This window comes from Mustela putorius, unplaced genomic scaffold (genome assembly GCF_011764305.1).
Source record: "Mustela putorius furo isolate JIRA1106 unplaced genomic scaffold, ASM1176430v1.1 tig00003836_pilon_pilon_pilon, whole genome shotgun sequence".
NCBI lineage: Eukaryota > Metazoa > Chordata > Mammalia > Carnivora > Mustelidae > Mustela > Mustela putorius.
The window spans coordinates 26,443,410-26,464,152 of record NW_025421989.1 but is presented as its reverse complement, the minus strand read 5'-3'; the positions used below and the strand labels follow the sequence as shown (position 1 = coordinate 26,464,152).

At 43.1% G+C, this 20,743-nt stretch overlaps 1 protein-coding gene across 9 annotated transcripts in view; it reads left to right on the top strand.

Moving 5' to 3' along the window:
* Positions 1 to 20,743, top strand: part of DMD (dystrophin) — a 2,119,021-nt gene that overhangs the window by 2,028,091 nt on the left and 70,187 nt on the right. For all 9 annotated transcript variants that reach the window (XM_045089435.1, XM_045089434.1, XM_045089436.1 and 6 more), the window contains one exon: positions 20,395 to 20,561. In XM_045089435.1, coding sequence (XP_044945370.1) covers positions 20,395 to 20,561 — 167 coding nt within the window. The remainder of the gene's footprint in view (positions 1 to 20,394; positions 20,562 to 20,743) is intronic.

The window sequence follows — 20,743 nt, the reverse complement described above, 5'->3', positions numbered from 1 at the left end:
TAGCGTTTCTATCACATCCTACAGTTCTCATTTCTTTCGTAGAGATTTAGTAAGATATCGTCTCTCTCTCAAGTGGGAGTCAGGACAAGGGGTCACCGAACAGAAGCTCTGCCTTCCGAAATGCTGTGCTCTTGTCTGCCTGTACTTCCGTGTGCCGCATCCTTTGGCTGGATGCCCCTGTTCTTCCCTGACCACATGTCTCTATCTTAGTAATAGCAACACTGTCTTCTTAGTGTCGAAGCTTGGAACTCAGTCTGTCTTCGCATATGTAGTGAATGTGTCCTAGCTAGCCGGTCTCCAAGCTCTTGGGAGTGTCTTCTGTGAGCCGAGGGGGGGATATCTGTCAAGAGATAAACAGGGGTAACAGGTGGATGTTATTTTCTTACGGTTTTCCTACTGTATTTTCTGAATTTTCTTCTTTGAACATTCAGAATTAGAAAAAAATAAAGTGCTAACTTTTTTTTGTTTTTAAGAGAAAGAAACCTCTTCTGTCTGATCTCCTTCCTTGCCACTTTCAGTATTCTCTACACCCTGACCTTGTCATTGCTCTTACTGCTCTCATACCGGTTTTAAAGAAACGGATTCGCTGTATGGTATCTTGTGTAGCAATCCGGTTCTTCCCGTGGCCCACTGCATAAATCCTAATTTTTCTGATTCTCAGGCCTTTCCTAGTCTGCTTCCATAACCACCCACCACTGGCTTTTACCACCACGAAATGGGTTTCTCCCTACCCTTTGTACCTACTATGCTTACAAATAATATCATTACCGTTGCTACTGATAATCATACCAGACCGTTGTTCACGTGAATTCTGTCCTTGAATCTCACCAATCCTTTCAGGAGAATGGAATGGGCAAGCTGTGGGGGTTGTGTTTTTCTTATTATTGAAATGGATGAATAAGGGGCGCCTGGGTGGCTCAGTGGGTTAAATAAAGCCTTTGCTTTCAGCTCAGGTCATGATCCCAGGGTGGTGGGATTGAGCCCCACATCGGGCTCTCTGCTCAGCAGGGAGCCTGCTTCCCTCCCTCTCTCTCTGCCTGTCTCTCTGCCTACTTGTGATTTCTGTCAAATCAATAAAATCTTTTCAAAAAATGGATGAATAATTTATTTCTGCCCCTCAAGGCCCTCAGCTGACAGAAGACTTCAATTCCTAGTCTGCTGTCCCCAAACCCCCACTCACCAGCTCAGTCCCCAGTACGCACATTTTGATTCTGCTGTCCACTCTTCTGAGGTAACAGGCCTTTGTTCTGGGTCCCTGCTGGAATACAAGATGCCCTAAAAAAATGGGAACATAGGGGACTTAGGGGTAAGAGGAATGGTCATCTTAAGAACTTGAGTATTGGCAGTTAGATGTTTCTAGTAGGATGTCGGGAACATTCTGTGTGTACAGAGCCAGGCAAGGTTTATGTTACTTCGGTTTGGGAAGCCTCTCAACTTGCTCTAGTCATTTGCAGTCAGGTTCACCAGATTCATTTTGTTCACCTCACAGTCGCTGTCCTGGCCGTGGCGCACTCTCCCTCAGCCAGGTGCTCTGGCCAGCCACCTCCCGTTTCCCTATGTACTGGGAATGAAAATGTGCTGTTTGCTGCAGCGAAAGATAACACGAGTGAAAATGCCCTTTGTCCTTTATCTGAAGTGTAAAGACCTTGGGACTGGAGGCCAGGCTGGCAGGGCTGTGCTCAAAGACCTCTCTTTCTAACCCTCAGGAAGCAGGAGGGAGGTCCTTGTTTTCTCCTACGAATGGGCTCCTTGTATCGTAGAAAGAGAAGTCGACTTCAGAAGAAAACTTAACTTCTTTCGGGTTGGTACAGTTAGAAGGGCGTCGCTTCTGATTCAGACCAGAGCCAAGAAGTGGCCAGGAGAGAGGGCTGCTTTCATGTGCAGCGCTCACTGGGTGATCTTGTAAACCTTTTGCTTAGCTCAGGTCTGGATCTCTCCATTCTGGACACGGATGCCCAGCAGTATGAACACACTTTAGTACTGCTGCACTGGCTACTTAAAAATGGGTCAACACAGGTAGTGGGAAACTGACTCTTTTGGGTAGTAAAAGTGATGTTTTGGAACTAGTTTCTTTTTTTTTTTTAAGATTTTAGTTATTCATTTGACAGAGAGAGAGAACACAAGCGGGGGGAGCGGTAGGCAGAGGGAAAGGGAGACACAGGCTCCCGCCGGCGGGATCCCAGGACCTGGGGATCATGACCTGAGCTAAAGGCAGACGCTTAACCAATTGAGCCACCCAGGTGCCCGAAACTAGTTTGTTTCAATTAAGGTATCATCAGGTTGCTCTTTATTTCATAATCCTCGGAAACAACTCCGCTGTCACAGTGGATTGATTCTTGTGACCTGAGTAAGGCCCGGCATGCCCTGGCAGTGAGTCACAAACCTTGGAGACTGACCACATCTCTGCTTTTTCTAATGAGAAAGCTGAAGCCCAGAGAGGGGAGGACTTGCTGCATTCTGCATACCGCAATTATATCATGTCAGATCTAGACAGAAGGCCCAAGCTCCCTGTGTTCCAAGCCAGCATTTCCTTATGCTAAGCCATCTGAGTGGAAATAGATGGCTTTAACTGGTTCAAATACGAGACTGAACGAAGAGCTAAGAAACATCCCATATATGAGTTTTTGGTTATAATAGGATGGCATGGATAAATGAACACCCTTATCACTACGGCAGTGCATGTATATGCGCACGCGCACACACCCCACACATGCCCGTGATCTTTATTTAAGAGATTCCGTTCCCAGTGGCAGGTGGTTAAGTCTTCCTGCAAATGAAACCAATTAATACTGCCCTTTTAAGTGGAAAACTTCATACCTTTAAGTGACTCCACAAAAGAGTCGTGTATCTGTAAATTGGTATTGGGCAGCGGCCTGAGAATTACCCCCATCCCGCCCGGGAGTTTGTAGTGTTTTCTTCTGTAAACATTTTAAGGACTTATTGCTGAGATGCATTTGAGTATGCCAACTTTATATTCAGGATGCTTCACCTACAAGAGCTTGGGCACCAGACTCTGTTTATTTTACATCTGTTTCCTGCCTCCTGCTGTATTCATGCATTCAAAATGAGTAAGTTGCTTTTTCATCTGTCTTGTGAATTTTTATATTCATATGACAAAAATGAGTATCATCAATGTACAGTTGCTGTAATAGAGAATGATACAGAAATGAGAATAAATTACAACTTCAACTGTTGGGAGCAAGTCCCCCGCCCCCGCCCCGGCCCATGAAAATAATCATTCCAGAATACCTAGAGTAGTAGTGAGTGGCAGAGTAGTTAAGTGCAGAGGCCCTGAAGCCAGCTCCCTTGGTTAAAATCCCAGCTCTGCTGTCATTTTTAACCTTGCTGGCTCCTGTGCTCGGGGGGTGCTTGGGGGGCTCATTGAGCCTGTAGAGGGGGAGTGCTCAGAGTTGCAGCAGGCACACGGGAGGTACTTAGTAACTATTAGCTTCTGGTGATGTAAAGTGTGTTGAAACACGAGCCTATCCTACCAAGATTAAGAATTCCTTTTATCTGTAACCGAGCATCTGCGGATTCGATTTTAGAGGCTCTCGACATACTGTTTTCTCTCTGAGTGTGAAAATACCGTGCCAGGACACTTCTGAATCCATTTGACAGCATTCCTCATGCCAATTGATCACATTTAATATTATCCATCCTTAAAATAACTCCTAAAAATTCTATTTTGCTTAGGTTGCCTTTAGCTTTTTGTTCAGTAATCGAAATATGGGCCCTTGGGTTCCACAGACGTTCTTTCCACACCCCTTTGGGTGGTAAATGTTGAACTCATGTTCTCTTGAGCTCCTGATGGATACTGACAAATAACTACAGTATTTGTAAGTTGCTGCTATTTGGTATTCGTAAATAGAGGTAGTTTGACCACACTCCTATGAGGCCTGCTTATGGACAGAATTCCTGTAGCTTTTCACGAAGGCTCTTTTATTAGAGTATTACCAGTATTGTCTTGAGTTGACTTCTCAATTGCTGGGTTTTTTAAATTATCAGCTGTGGTGGGTTTAGCTTCATAGTTACCCGTTACATTTGTTGTGGTTTGTGTGGTTAACTTCTCAATGTGGGGTGATGGTCATTTTCTTCAGTATTTTGAGGGTAGGTTCGTGTTGTAGTTGAAACCTGGTTCATGCATATGCTTAAACTGCTAAAGAAGATAATTGGTGTCCTTTTCTTTGCTCGACATTCTTTTTTTGAGAAAGATTTTATTCGGGCGCCTGGGTGGCTCAGTGGGTTAAGCCGCTGCCTTCGGCTCAGGTCATGATCTCAGGGTCCTGGGATCGAGTCCTACATCGGGCTCTCTGCTCAGCAGGGAGCCTGCTTCTCCCTCTCTCTCTGCCTGCCTCTCCGCCTGCTTGTGATCTCTCTCTGTCAAATAAATAAGTAAATAAATAAATAAAGATTTGATTCATTTATTTGAGACAGACATAGAGCACCAGCAGGGGTGGGGGCGGAGGGAGAGGGAGAAGCAGATTTTCCGCTTAGCGCCGAGGAGTAGGGCTCCATCCCAGGACTGTGAGATACCACGATCTGAATCGAAGTCACTCAACCAACTGAGCCACCCAGGTGCCCTTCTTTGCTCAAATGCCTTAAGTGGTATTTCATTATTATGACCAAATTTCCCTCATCCTTCCTCCCTCCCTCCCTCCTTCATCTTACCCTTCCCTTCCCATAAGAGTTGAGTCAGAGGTGCTAATGAAAACCGTTTTTTGAGAGCCATGCTTTTAGTTGGAAGAATATTCTAGATTCCCTTTCATCAGTTCACCATTAATTCCAATTCACATTGAACTTACTAGAAAAACTCATGTAAACAAGGAAACATGGGGCCATTATTGCCATTTTCTTTTTTCCTTGTCACTGGCTTATAAATTGAATTTTTTTTTTTAAGATTTTCTTTATTTATTTGAGAGAGAGAGACAGTGAGAGAGAGCATGAGCGAGGAGAAGGTCAGAGGGAGAAGCAGACTCCCCATGGAGCTGGGAGCCCGATGCGGGACTCGATCCTGGGACTCCAGGATCATGACCTGAGCCGAAGGCAGTCATCCAACCAACTGAGCCACCAAGGCGTCCCTAAATTGAATTTTTTTTTTAATTTTTTTTTTAAGATTATTTATTTATTTATTTGACAGACAGAGATCACAAGTAGGCAGAGAGGCGGGCAGACAGAGAGAGGAGGAAGCAGGCTCCCTGCTGAGCAGAGAGCCCGATGGGGGACTCGATCCCAGGACCCTGAGATCATGACCTGAGCCGAAGGCAGCGACTTAACCCACTGAGCCACCCAGGTGCCCCCCTAAATTGAATTTTTAATGGAAGGTTCTTCCTGCAAAGATTATTTAAGATAATCTTCTTCCTGCAAAGATTATTTAAGTATAAAACTTCTTCCTGGGATCTCCTTATCTATTTATCTAAGGTCCTATCTTTTTTAAAAGTTACATTTAAAAAATACCCAACACGCAGTTAAATTTATTCCGGTGGTCAGTTCTGTGAGTTTAGACAAATGTATTTTGTCGCCATCACTACATTCAAGGCACGTAACTTTTCCATCACCCCTAAAATTCCCTCTTCCTTTGTAGTCATCCAGCCTGCTCCCAGTCTCTGGAAACCATTACTGTGTTTCTGTTCCCATGGTTTTGACGTTTCCTAAACTGGATTTCAAATGGAGAGTTAACATTGTATCTTCAAACTTTAGCAAAACATGTCCTGATACCTACTTGAGAAAATACATTCTGTGATATCCACAGACAGATGTTTGTATGTGTGAAACTTCTCTGTTAAGTAAGAACTCTCTAGCAAAAATTAATGTGGAGCATACTTACAGATTTGCATAGATTTAAAAATTGTGCTTACGTTCCCTGGAGCCATGGTGTTAATTGGTTTATTAGTCAGGTGGCGTGGAGAGCCTGAGGTCAGGACAGTTGTCCTTGAACATGGAAATGAAGAGCAGATAATCACCTTGTGTTATTGTTTGGGCTGATTTTATCTTTAATGGGTAATTTAGAGTCCTGATTAATATTTAGAGCAGTGACTGCAGGCCTCCCACCTGCTCATTATCTTCAGAACTTTAAATAAAATACTTGATTTCTACCCAAGACAGCAGTTACAGGAAGCCTTTTACTTCTTCTCTCATAAACACTTGACCGCTGCATCTTTATTTCAGACATGAAAAATGTCTGTGAATGTGGGGATTCTTAAACGTTTTTATGCTGAAAATTCAGATAACCGTGAAAAAGCACATCTAGGCAGAGTGTGAAAGGATGTTTTAGGAACAGTGTAGCTAAGAGAACAGGGAGGAAATCAGTTTGGTGTTAGGTTTGTATTATTTGAGTAAAGTCATCGTGAAGAGCCTTTCACATTTTCTATCAGTGACATTAATGCCGCCCCCCCCCCAACCTTCTAATAATTATTAAAGTCACTCTTTGGCACCTGGCTGGCTCAATCAGTTGGGTATCTGCCTTTGGCTCAAGTGATAAGCCCCATGTCCTCCGGTGCCCTGCCCATTGGGGAGCCTGCTGCTTCTGCCTGTGTGCCTTCTTCGCTATCTCTCTCCCTTTCTCTCCCTTCCTTTCTCTCTCTCTCTCTCTCTTTCTCTCTCTCTCTCTCTTTCTCTCACTCTCTCTCTGTGTCAAATAAATAAATAAAATCTTTTTTTAAAAAAAGGTAAAGTCACTCACCCTCCCACCAGCCTTGCCCCCTCCCTCATGAAGAGGTGATTTAGAAGAAACCATGGTTTCTAACCAGCATTTTATTTTGGAAAAATTCAAGCATAGAGAAGAAGGGAAAGGCTAGTGTGATGAACGTTCTCGTACATACAGCCTTTGGTTAGCATTATATCCCATGAACGTTCCTCTTCCTCATGCTTTTACCTGGTGTAGGTACATATATTTGAATACACACACAAGCACAGTTTTTCCCTTTACTGTTTTAAGTCATGGGACATCACAACATCAAACATAAACCCCTAAACAGTTCACCACATGGTTGTTGTTTTCTTTTTTCTTTTTTTTTTTTTTTTTAAAGATTTTATTTATTTATTTGACAGAGAGAAATCACAAGTAGGCAGAGAGGCAGGCAGAGAGAGAGAGAGAGGAGGAAGCAGGCTCCCCGCTGAGCAGAGAGCCCGATGCGGGACTCGATCCCAGGACCCTGAGATCATGACCTGAGCCGAAGGCAGCGGCTTAACCACTGAGCCACCCAGGCGCCCCTGGTTGTTGTTTTCTTAAAGGACTTTCTCCATAACTGCAAAGCTATCATCATGCAAATTTCACACTGAAGCAGTATAGCGTCATCTAGCATGCAGCCCACATTGAAATCTCCCCGTTGCCCTAGAATGTTCTTTATGGGTGGCTCTTTTCTTCTGGGATGTAGTTAAGGTTTTTGTCTTGGATTTGCTTGTCATGTTTCTGTACTTCCACTTAATCTGAACAGTCCCCTAGCATTTTTTTCCTCATTCATGACCATGAGCTTTTTTTTTTTTAAGATTTTATTTATTTATTTAACAGACAGAGAGATCACAAGTAGGCAGAGAAGCAGAGAGAGAGGAGGAATCAGGCTCCCTGCTGAGCGGAGAGCCCAATGCAGGGCTCCATCCCAGGACCCTGGGATCACGACTCGAGCTGAAGGCAGAGGCTCCAATCCACTGAGCCACCCAGGCATCCCTTTTTTTTTTTTTTAAAGGATTCTTATTTATTTGATAGGAGATAGGGAGAGAGAGAGAGAGCACAAGCAGGGGGAGAGGGAGAAGCAGACGCTCAACTGAGCAGGGAGCCTGACGCAGGGCTGGATCCCTGGACCCTGGGATCAGGACCCAAGGCGAAGGAGGAGGCTTAACTGACTGAGCCACCCAGGTGCCCCATGACCATGACATTTTTGAGGAGCTCGGGCCACTTCTCTTGAAGAATGTCCTATATTTGGGATTTTTCTAGTTTTATCTCCTCTAGCTTGGATTTAGGTTAACATTTTTTTGGCCAGAAGACAACAGAGGTGATGGTGTCTCCTTACAAGGTCACAGCTGGAGGGACAAAATAACACTTTGTTTTTACTGATAATGCTAAGTATGTTAAGGTGGTGTGTGCCAGATATTTCCACTGTAAAAGTATGTTTGAACCTTTGTCATTAGGAAGCCATTTATGTGATATTTTGAGACCCTATGAATATCCTGTTCCTTAAGAACCCTTCACTGTATAATTTTAGCCTCCCTGATGATCCTTTTCTTTTTTTTTTCTTAAAGATTATTTATTTATTTATTTGACAGGGAAAGAGAGAGAGAGAGAGAGATCACAAGTAGGCAGAGAGGTGGGCAGAGGGGGGGGGGGAAGCAGGTTCCCCGCTGAGCAGAGAGCCGATGTGGAGCTCCATCCCAGGACCGTGAGATCATGACCTGAGTTGAAGGCAGAGGCTTAACCCACTGAGCCACCCAGGCACCCTGCCTGATGAGCCTTTTCTAATTAGATGATCATATTGGTGGTTGCATAAGAGCGATTTTCTGATTCTACCTTTTTTCGTACACAGTAGCTGGGTTTCTTCCGTAAAGAAGGGTTCCTGCTTCTCCCCTCTCTGTTTTTGAGTATCACTGCAGACATCCAAAGTGATGCTGAATGTACAGGAAAAGACTTCTCCTGACTGAGCTGCCTTTGGATATGCTTTTTCCCATGGTATTACCTAAAATGCCACTGTGCAGAATGGATGGTCCTTTTTCTCCATAGCAATGTAAACATATATTTAATAAATGCATTTCAGGGGGCACCTGGGTGGCTCACTGGGTTAAGAGTCTGCCTTCTGCTTGGATGATGGTCCAACATCCTGGAATTGAGTCCTGCATGGGGCTCCCTGCAGCGGGGAGTCTGCTTGTCCCCCTACCTCTGCCCCTCCCTTTGCTCATTCTCTCTCTTTCTCTTTCAAATAAATAAAATCTTTATAAATACATATATACATTTCTGTGTCCGTCAGCTCTTTTATTGGAGTGACAAGTTAACCAAAGCATGTAACATGAGCTCTGTGCTCAAGAAGATTTAGATGCTCATAGGCTTTTGTTTTTGTTTTTGTTTTAAGATTTTACTTGTTTCTTTGACAGAGACACAGGAGGAGAAAACACAAGCAGGGGGAGTGGGAGAGGGAGAAGCAGGCTTTCCGCTTAGCAAGGAGCCCGATATGGGGCTTGATCGCACGATCCTGGGATCATGATCTGAGCTGAAGGCATGGGCTTAACGACTGAGCCACCCAGGAGCCCCTGCTCATAGGCTTTACTGTTTCTTTTTCCTTTTATGCTACTTCAGTATAGGTCGACTGAACCTATCAGACCTTGTAGCATATATCTGCTGTAGCACATAATGGAAGGAGAAAGGATCTGCATTACTGAAAAGAAGGGGAAAAGGAAGTGATTAGAAAGATAGGAATATGTGTTTATCACAGTGGTTTTTGAGGGTTTACTTGTACTTTCATACAGCTGACAGTAGATGAGAATAGAATTTTGTTGAAGATTTAGAAGCTGGGTATTGTCCCAGCAGGCCTTCCTTACATATCAGAGTCTCTAGAACTCTCAGGCAAGTTAATGATTCCAAAGTTTTCAGAGATCAGCCTGTCTGTTCTCCTTGGAAATCACTTCTGTCTTTATTTTTTCAAGACTACTTTCTGTGTACATATTGAAGTATTAAAAAAATAGATAATCTTGAGCTGTTTCCTTAACTTTTTTGAGCCTTTTTTCATCTGTAACATAGTTAAACGTATCAGGAGCTATGTATCCCCCCCCTTTTTAAATTTCTCCTATCCTTTCTGTTAATTAATGCATTTTTCATTTTTATTATTATTTTTTAATTTTTTTTAAAGATTTTATTTATTTCACAGACGGAGATCTCAAGTAGGGGGAGGGGCAGGCAGAGAGAGAGAGAGAGAGAGAGAGAGAAGAGGAAGCAGGCCCCCCACTGAGCAGAGAGCCTGACGTGGAACTCGATCCCAGGACCCTGGGACCATGACCCGAGCCGAAGGCGGAGGCTTTAACCCACTGAGCCACCCAGGCACCCATGGTTTTCATTTTTAAACTTCTTATTTTTAAAGTGTGCAATCTGATAATTTTGACATGTGTTCACATGATGATTCCATTGTGGCAATCAAAATGAGCATATCTATCACCCAAAAAGTGTTTTTAGGCCACTTGGTAATGTCTCCAGGTCCTCCCATGTCCCCTGCCACCCATCCCCATCTCTAGGTGGCAATTTACCTGGTTTCTGTCACTGTAGATTATTTTGCATAGTCTGTAATTCTATGCAAATGGAATTTTATACGACGAACCCATTTTTGCTTTAACTCAGTATAATTGAGATTTATCTATATTGTCTGTATCCATACGTCTTTCTTTTTCAATTACTATACAGTATTACATTTTATGGGTATTCCACAATTTGGGTTTTTTCTCCTCCTATTTTTTTTTTTTATTTATTAATTTGACAGAGAGAAATCACAAGTAGACGGAGAGGCATCCAGAGAGAGAGAGAGAGGGAAGCAGGCTCCCCGCTGAGCAGAGAGCCTGATGCGGGACTCGATCCCAGGACTCTGAGATCATGACCTGAGCCGAAGGCAGCGGCTCAACCCACTGAGCCACCCAGGCGCCCCTTCTCCTCCTATTTTTAAAAATTTTAATTCCAGTATTGTTAACATACAGTGTTATTAGTTGCAGGTGTACAACAGAGTGACCATTTTGTACAACACCCAGTGTTCATTACGACATATGCACTCCTTAATCCCTTTCACCTGTTTCACTCACCTCCATCCCCTGATCCCCTGGCCCTTTGGTAACCATGAGTTTGTTGTCTATAGATTTATATATTTCTTTATATATTTCTTGATTTGGCTCGCTCGCTCACTCATTGTCACTCTCTTTTTAACCTTTGCTTGTCTGTTTTGTTTCTTAAATTCCACATACGAGTGAAATCATACGGTATTTGTCTCTGACTGATTTCACTTAGCAATATACTCTCCTGCTCCTTCCATGTTGTTGCAGGTGGCAAGACTTCATTATTTTTTATGGCTGAGTAGTATTACATTGGGGGTGTGTGTGTGTGTGTGTGTTTGTGTGTGTGTGTGTGTGTATTTGTCTATCACATTGATCTGTTTATTTTTTATATTTTTTAATATTTTATTTATTTGACAGAAATCACAAGTAGGCAGAGAGACAGGCAGAGAGAGAGGGGAGGAAGCAGGTTCCATGCGGAGCAGAGAGCCCGATGCGGGGCTCAATCCCAGGATCCTGGGATCATGATTTGAGCCAAAGGCAGAGGCTTTAACCCACTGAGCCACCCAGGTGCCCCTTGATCTGTTTATTTTAGAGCACGAGTGGGACGGTGAGAGGGAGAGGAGAGAGAGTCTCAAACAGACTCTCTGCTGAGCATGGAGCCCAGGCAGGACTCGATCCCATGATCCCGAAGTCATGACCTGAGTTGAATCCAAGTATCAGGTGCTCATCTGACTGCACCACCCAGGCGCCCCTATATACAACATTTCCTATATACAATATTTTCTTTTATCCATTCACCACTGGATGGGTACTTGAGCCATTTCCATAATTTGGCTATTGTGAATACTGCTACAAATATAGGGGCTCATACATGCCTTTTTGATAAGATGCTAAATGTTATAAATGGAAAGGGCAGAACAGGAAGTAGATTACTGTACTCATTTCGAAGCTTGGTCATTATCAGCAAAGTCTACCTGGTCTTCCAGGTAGCAACGCTTGTGACAGAGATAGAAGGTATAGAAAAGACTCCTGTACATACAGTGTGGCCCTTCATGTGAGACCAACTGTTCTCAGAACAGAAGTAGTGTCGGGCGCCTGGGTGGCTCAGTGGTTTAAGCCTCTGCCCTCAGCTCGGGTCGTGATCTCAGGGTCCTGGGATCGAGCCCCGCATCGGGCTCTCTGCTCGGCAGGGAGCCTGCTTCCCCCTCTCTCTCTGCCTGCCTCTCTGCCTACTTGTGATCTCTCTCTGTCTATCAAATAAATAGATAAAAATCTTAAAAAAAAAAAAGAACAGAAGTAGTGTAGACTAAGAGCAAGAAGTGTGAACCAAGCTTGTGTGGAAGCGTTCCTACGTGATCCCTTGTGTCCCTGACTGTAATCTGCTCAGCAGCTCACATGGAAATCATGAGTATCTTGTGTCTAAGAAAATCAAAATGCCATCTTTCTTCTATTTTATTTGTTACATGCAAGTTTTATATAGTTTTATAGAAGACATTTTTTATCACTCATTTGATTTTCATAAAAATTGGGATTGTTTGGAAGAAGAGTCATTAATATTCTTTACAGCTTGTTCTTGTTCCTCCTTTTATGTTCGTTGCTAGTGCAGACTCTCTCTTATGTAAAATATTCCACTGATGCCCTTGGTAGATTTAGAGGTTGTTAAAGAAATTGTAATAACAGCTCTGGGAACAGCCAGGAACTGCCTGTCCTATACTGTCTGACCATGGCTAGCCATTCTCCTTGTAGTTTTACAGGCTTTGTGTACACACTGATTTACAAAACAGTTTTGATCAATTTAAATTAAGCATTTCTTTCCAAACTCAGGCTTTATACATTCAGGACCAGAAAAGTTGGGTTGTGAGCTATTCATGCCTTTCTCTGTTAACAGCGGTAGTGATACTGCAATGGTTATTTGGATTTATGAAGGGGACATTTTACTAATGGAACAGCAAATGAAAATGGCCAGGAAGGAGAGACAAAACTCTCACCGAAAAAAAAAAAAAAAATCCTTGGTTTGTCCTGGTGTTTTCCATAAATTTACCTTTTTCTGTAAGACTGTTTAGAAATTCTATTCATGCATATGAAGGTATTCAACATTTATATATTTAGTTATTATTTTTCTTCGAAATGGGCAGGAATTCTATTAAATGAAATGACAACATATGTGCACACGTGCACGTGCACACACTCTCTCTCATATCTAAGCTGATTGCGATAATTATTTGCCACAGTTAAATACATTTCTACTGCTTTTCATCCTGGAATATGCTGCACAGGGTTGTCTGTTCGAGGAGCAGCTTGATTTCAAGTCTGAGTCTGCGATTTTAGCAGGTTCGCTTGTGACCTCTAGCTCGGGTTTTTTGTTGGTTTGTTTTTTTTAAATTTCTTGGTCCTTTTGCTTTCCCTCTCTTCATGATATATTAACCAGTGTGGCTTTTATCTCCCAGTTAATAGCGGAACAGGCCTATGATGGCTTCTCTGTTTCTGTGTGGTAGAAGATAGCTCCCAGGGATGTCCGGTGCTTAGTGAACACTGTGTCCCCATGTTGGTTTCTGACTTTCAACAAATGAACCATGGTAATGTGAGATGTGAACATTAGGCGAGGGTTTCTCAATCTTGGCATTACTGACACTTGGGTCGAGATGATTCTTAATTGGAGGGAGCTGTCCTGTGCGTTGTTGGATATTTAGCAGGATCTTGGCGTCTGTCTCCTGGACACTGGTAATATCCCTCTCCTCAGTGTGACAACCAGAAATGTCCCCAGACACTGTCAGATATCCTCTGGGATGCAGAACTGTCCCTCCTTGAGAATTACTGACATAGAGAGCATGGCTGACTACCTAGGGGATTCCCTGCAGAGCCTCTCAGTGCGAAAAATCTGTATATCCCCATATTTGAAGCCAGATCATTCTAAACATACCCTCCAAATTTAGAAAGAGACTATTAGCCCTTTGGTATATGATACAATAGACGAACCAAAAGAGAGATATTTATGAGGAGGTTTTTAAATGTAAACTTGACACAGTTTGAGAATGTGCTTATTTTGTCTTTTCCTTAGACAACCCTTTTAGGTTGAATTTTGTTGCTCTTTTGGGATGACTCAGCAGTTTTTAAAAAATTCTAACCTCATTCACATACTCTAATCCTTCCTTTTATTTATTGTGATCACACTGCAGCTGATTTCCTGTCCCTTCATTCACTTCCATAAACTTTCACTGCAGGCTGGGTGGGTGGTGGGAATGGAAACCTAGCTCCTGTCCTTTTAGCTTTGGGCAAGTTTTTTTTTTTTTTTAAATCATCTGAGAACTACTGGGTGCAGTTTCTTGCATAATGTTTACTTTATACAGCTTTTTTTCCCAGTTGATTAAGCATTGACACGGTTTTTCAAAAACTTCAAAGTCAGATGCTTAATTGCCTTCTCTTAAAAATACAATGTATGTGTTGATGGTAGCTGGGGTGTGGGGCTTGCTCAGAAATCTTCCCATCGCTTTTATTCTGTAGCTGTGAACTGATATTGTAAATCCTGACAGAAAATGAGCGTTCACATTGACTCTCTAGCAGCCATTTGGAGCCTGGACCTTTGGTGCCTCAGGATTTATGGGAAGCATAACATGAAAGAAACCCAAAAGTAATTCTGAACTCAGGGCAATTCCCCCAACTCCAAACTTGGCATGTCCTACTTTTTGAAATGATTATTTTGGTTGGTCATGACATCTTTGGCTGGAAAGATACCCCAGATATTGGGGTTCCTGGCACTGTTTGTGGACCTCATTAAGATGGCGCTTGTAGCAAGCCCCACCCTGCTGCCTGCTGTGGGCGGCACCTTCCCTCGCCTCCCAGCTGTGGACAGTGGCTGATGCATGAGGCCCCCCCGGAGCTGGAGTGGAATCCCGAGATCCTTCTGAACTCTCACAATGCAAGGAGCTGGGATGTCTTTGCTCTTCGCCTCCGCCTGCCTTGGAAAAGGCAAAAAGAGTCTTAGCAAAGACCAGAAACCAAAATATTACAAAACCCAGAGCCAAATGGCCTATTTGAAGAGTTCTTGCTTAAATGGTTTTGAACATGGCATTTAGGGGAGAGATCAAGGTCATCCTTGATACTGAGAAAAAGCATCTGAGGCCTCTCCCTTGGTCAGCAGATAATAGCACCTAAAAGGATGATCCAGTTCACTGCCATCATCCCTGTCTTTTGTCCTCAACAGCTTCCTCTTGTCCCAGTCTGCCCTTACTCATTTTTTCTAGAGAGGCCGAAATGTCGTTTTAGCTGGGTTTTTGTTTTAGTGCTGTTAGCTCTTTACAGAAGCTTGCCTAGTTTTTAATTCTTTCCTTCTTTATTGCCAGACAAAAGGAGAGGGAATATACCACTAGGATACAGAATGGTTTGTAGTAAAAATGAAAGATCGACACAGAAAGAGCATGTGAATCCTCATATCTTGCCTTCAGTGCTGTCAGTTGGCATCGGTGAGCAGTTTTAAAAAAGCCAAAATGATGGATTTTCCATCCTAGGAGCGAGGAAGAACCTTGAGAATTTCCAGCCTTTAAACACAAGAGAATCTATAGTATTTTGAAAGTGGAGAACATTGTCTAGCTTCCCTGGGTAATTCACTCTAATGCTTTAACAACTTTCTGCATCAGGAAATTCTGTATGAGTTACAGCCTAAATTCTTCATGCTGCTTAAGCCTGTTCCTCCTTGTTCTGGCCTCAGTGGAAGGATCGAACAGCTGGTCACAGGCCCCAATGCAAGAGCCATTCACGTAATTGAAAACTGTTATTAAATTGCCCCTTCAGCCACTCTTTCTTGCTCATTCTCTCTCTCTCTCTCTCTCTCTCTCTCTTTTTTTTTTTTTGTTCATGGCTAAATAATCCCAATTCCCTTAAACTGTTCTCATAGGTCTTTCAAACCCTTTAATTATCCTTGTGCCTTTCTGCCAAGCCTTCTCTGAATTCTGGGTCAGCTGGAGTCCCCAGAACTCGACTGTGTTTTCTAAGGCTGATTTGAACAGTGCCGAGGGTCATGAGACCTATTTCCTCACGCTCTACCCGCTTGCCTTCAATTATACATCATAATCGTGGTGTTGCTTTTTTGCCTTTTTGTTTTTCCACCCATATTTGTTGCTGACTCATAGTCAGATTTTTACTTTCCATCTTCTGGAATGAATAGAAGCTTTCTAGTCTTACGGTACTTCCTGTATTAAGCCTTATTTTTACTCTACAGCATATCTGTTAATTCATCCGTAAACAAACTCTCAGCATCAGTCAGAAAAAAAAAGCATAGGTTCGGGTGAAGTGACAATGAATCCATGTTTCAAATAGGAAAGAATTAGTAATGTTTTTCAGTTTACTGTCTTCCTATGTCGGTTTGTCTCCTCACTAGAAAGGGTTATTTTGATAAAGTGTGTTTTTAGACCAGTGGAGCAGGAGATTGTCATAGCTGAAACTGTGTAGCTGAAACTTGGAGTTCCTTTGATACAGTCTGTCATTGTGTCTTTGTGGACAAGATAGAGAAATGTGTGCAGGAGCCTACATGGCGACAGAACCGGAAAAAGGCCTAGTCTGACCAGAGAAGGCTGAAGCCTGGGTTTCTGTTGAGCCGAGCTACAAGCAGTCCTGTGTGACCTCGGCCTGCTTGATATTTTTTCACCAGGGACTTTTTGATGAAGACAGAAAGCGTGTTTTCAGATGTAAAAAACCGCTTAAAAATAAATAAGTTTTGAAAATGTAAACATTACACAGGGTGGGGAAGAACGGCTCATCTGTTGGCTGTGAGAGTCAGGATTCTGCAAGATGTTGCTGAAAGTGTGCAGTGGGCTCAGACTAACAGGAAATCTTGAGGAGGGTGAAAGAAGCCAATCCCAGACGAACAAGCAGAGTAGAGGAATCACTAGAAACAGCCAGGAACAGCATTTCTCATTATGCCCACCGCAACATTAGTATTTTGTGGTGTTCATAAGCCTGAAAAGTTTAAAAAAAAAAAGATAAAGGTCTTGGGATCACTGAATGATTAGTGTGGGAAATTCTGAGGTCAGACAGAGTTTAACGTGTTTCTTTACCAACGACCTTCTCAGCTTTTAATATGTTAACATGCATTAAGCATTTTAAGAGGCGATTATAATGTGCAGTGTTTCTGTAATTAATTTGACCTTCTTTTCATGAAACATTTTGTTGGATGACTGATCTGCTGGATGCACTGGGAAACACTGACCCAGAGATTTTACTTGAGTGGAAACCCCGTGTGAGCTTAGAATACAGAACAAAAGAAAGTCATGGCAATCCTACTGCCCAGATAAGTGGAGGTACCATTCCCAACAGATCTTTTTTTTTTTTTAAAGATTTTATTTATTTATTTGATAGAAATCACAAGTACGCAGAGAGGCAGGCAGAAAGAGAGAGGGGGAAGCAGGCTCCTCTGCTGAGCAGAGAGCCTGATGCGGGGCTCGATCCCAGGACCCTGGGATCATGACCTGAGCCAAAGGCAGAGGCTCAACCTACTGAGCCACCCAGGCGCTCCACCAACAGATCATATTTGAAGAATAGTCTTCCAAAGGAGAGTGGCAAACCAAGGCCATGTTCTGTGAAAAGTAAAAGGAATGCTGGGAGGGGTGCACCTGGGTGGCTCAGTCCGTTGAGCGTTTGACCCTTGGTTTTGGTTCAGGTCGTGATCTTAGGGTTGTGAGATCAAACCCCTGGTTGGGCTCTGCATTCAGCATGGGGTCTGCTTGAGGTTCTCTCTCTCCCTCCTCCTCCTCCCCCTCCGCCCCTCCCCTTCTTTCTGTCTCAAATAAATAAATAAATACAGTAAAAGGAATAGGGATGAAGAGGCATGGCCAGACATAACAGCTTGGATAAAATACTGAAAGGGCTCCGCCAAGCCTGAGACCCTCTGGGTTTCTGGTGGGACAGACAAGAATGATGAGGGTATCAGTGGCACACATGGGCGTGGCTCTTGCTGTGTGTCAGACACCATTCCACATGCCTTTCATTTAACTCATTTAAATCTTAAAACAGCCCTGTGAGGCAGCTGCTCTTCATAGTTCCAGCTAACAGCAGAGGAAAAGTAAGACTCAGAAAGGTAAATTTAATTCACCAGAGTCAACACAGCTAGTAAATGACAGAGCTGGGCTTTGAACTCTTGGCGGTTGGGTTCTGCAGCCTCTGCTCTGCTCTGTGGATTTCAGCCCTCTGTGCGATGAAGCACTTTTGACAGGGTTACCTGTACTCAGATGTTCAAGATCCTCCATTAAGGACGTTGGCTCCCTCGTACGGCTAACGTTTATACGGTGGCTATAAGAACACACCAGCATCGCATAAGAGTTGAGACTCGATGGCTGTGAAGGTCTGACGCCATTCCAAAAGGATGAGTTCACTTACATGGTCCCTTTCGTCTTTAGGTTCCATGATACCCCCCCCCCCAATTTTCCACAGAGTACCTCTGTGATAGCACTCTACACAGAGAAGAGTGCTCCACAAAAGTTTTTGGTCAGTACTTCAAATTGATAGCGTTTTGCAGCTAGGAAATTCAAAATCAAATAGCTCATTAGAATGCTCTTAAATTTATAATTGGGGTAACGGCTGGGCTAGTGCTGAAGTGGTGAGCTTTGCAAGCCAAATGACTGTAGGTCCAGACCCTATTGCCTTTCTGTCTGCAGGGTATGAACAGATTCGTGGTTAGGGACTCACATTCCAAGAGAAGCGACATGGGTTTGCAGTGCAGATACTCGTGACTTGTTTGATACTAAGTAACCCCTCTCTATGTTCATCTTCAATCGGCCTTGGAATTGGCAGCGTCCTCTGGTTCTGGGCAAAAGCAAATGAACAGCCACTCTGTAGAAAGCACTTGTATTCTAGGACTCAGAGTATCTCCAGAAGATTTTTGTTAAGGTCAGTGTTGTATATCATGAAAAAACAAAATTAAGTGCCCAAGAACCCAGGGTGAGTAAGAACCAACAGAAACCTCAGACTGCAGAAGCAGACCTATAGTAATTTCATACTTTGGAATCTTTAGATGAATTTTTGAAAACCATGTTTACTCTGTTTAAAAAAATAATAACAGATAAGATTGAAAAATACCTGCAGGGAGCCACAGACTTTGTAGAACTGACCTTACAGATGATCAAATAGAACTTGTAGATGTTAAAAAGTATAATAACCAAAATTTAAAACTCACTGTATGGGATTAATAGCAGACTGGATGCTACCAAAGAGAGAAATGTATCGAAGGGGTTGTTAGAAATGAAGTACAGGGAGGGTCTATGCAGAGGTACACAGGCCAGGTTGAGAGAGTCTAACTTTTATTAGATTCCTCTAAGCAGAACAGAGAGGAAATGGAGAAGAGATGTTTGTTGATGAGATCATGATTGAGATGATTCCAGAGCTGACCAGAGATGCTAAAGATTCAAGAAGCCCAGTGAATACTAAAAAAAAAGTCTCAATAAACCCTAGAAACATAACACAAGATAGAGAAAGGCAGATTACCTTCAAAGAAGTGCTAGTCTGCTTTACTGCTGACATTTCTTAACATAACAAAGAAAGTAAAATAAAAGTGGAATAACAATTCAGTGTGCCCAAACAAAATAAAAGCAAACAAAACCAAAAAAAAAAAAAAAAAAGGAAAAGAAACCCTTTCAGTCTAAAAATCTATACCCAATGAGGAGAGCTATCAAGAATATGAATTTTAAAAAGAGAGAGATTTTTGAGACCAAACAAAACCTTAGAAATTCTCCTCCAACAAGACCCTTACAAGAACATTTTAAAGGATATACTTAGGCCGAAGGGATCCCAGATGGAAAATATGAGATGAAAGAAGCAAAGAAAAAAATAAAAGTGGCCAATATATTGGTCAGTCTGACAACACAAAAAAATTAAAATGCCATCTTGTAGGATTAACAAATATGTAATTAAAATGCATGACTGTTTCAATCCATAGATGATGGGTAAATATATTTTGAGTTTTCTAAAATCATGGTACTGTTGGGGAAGAATGGTCTTGATTCAGTTTAGCCTTTGAGAGGCAGAGAAATAGAGACAGACGAGCAGCAGTGGGCCACCATGAAAACCCTAGACCAGGAGACTTGGGCTCTAGGAGTGGCCTTTGAAAAGCTCCTTCCCTCACCTGTGTCTCAGTTTTCTCATCTGTAAAACAAAGCTCCAGGACCCAGTATTTTTGAAAGCATCTTATTATGATTCCGTGAAACACTGAGACACAGGTTCTCCAGGAAAAAAACAAGGAATCAGTAACTCCTGAGTTGGTTTTTCCCTAACCTCCTTTGAAATGTTATCGATAAACACTCCATGTTTTCCTTCTGGCTCACTCTTACATATCTGTTCCAACATGGAGCAGAAGGGAGTATTGAGGCACAGGTGAGTATTCGGCTCGCCATTCTCATGTGTTGGTTTTGCTTTGTTTTCTTGTCATCTAGCAGCTGAACAGAGTAACGGCAGTGTACCCTTAGTCTAGCCTTAGGGGGTAGGTGGCTCGTGTGGCCGCGAGGGGGACATTGGCAGAAACAGACTGTGAAAAGTGGGTCTCATGGCACCACTACCGTTGTGAATTTCATGATGTCTGGTCTGTACTGATGTCTGCCTCTCCTTTCCTTTCTCCCCTTCTTTCTCTTCTTGTCCCTTGCCCCCCCCTCCCCCCCATGTTTCCTCCCATCCACACAGGCTAATAATAAACCTGAGATCGAAGCGGCGCTCTTTCTAGACTGGATGCGACTGGAGCCCCAGTCCATGGTGTGGCTGCCCGTCCTGCACCGGGTGGCTGCCGCGGAGACTGCCAAGCACCAGGCCAAGTGCAACATCTGCAAGGAGTGTCCCATCATCGGATTCAGGTATCCAGAACCCCCCAGATGGCGTTGTTTTTTTTTTTTTTCTTCGAGTCTCTCACCTTTTTCGGACTTGACCTTGCATCTCCTGAGCCAGTTGCCATCAGTTTGTTCCTTTCCCAAGTGACTGCCCTGGTTCCCAGGCTAGTTGGACGGCTCTGATTCATTAGGTAGGCGGCCCCTCTGCA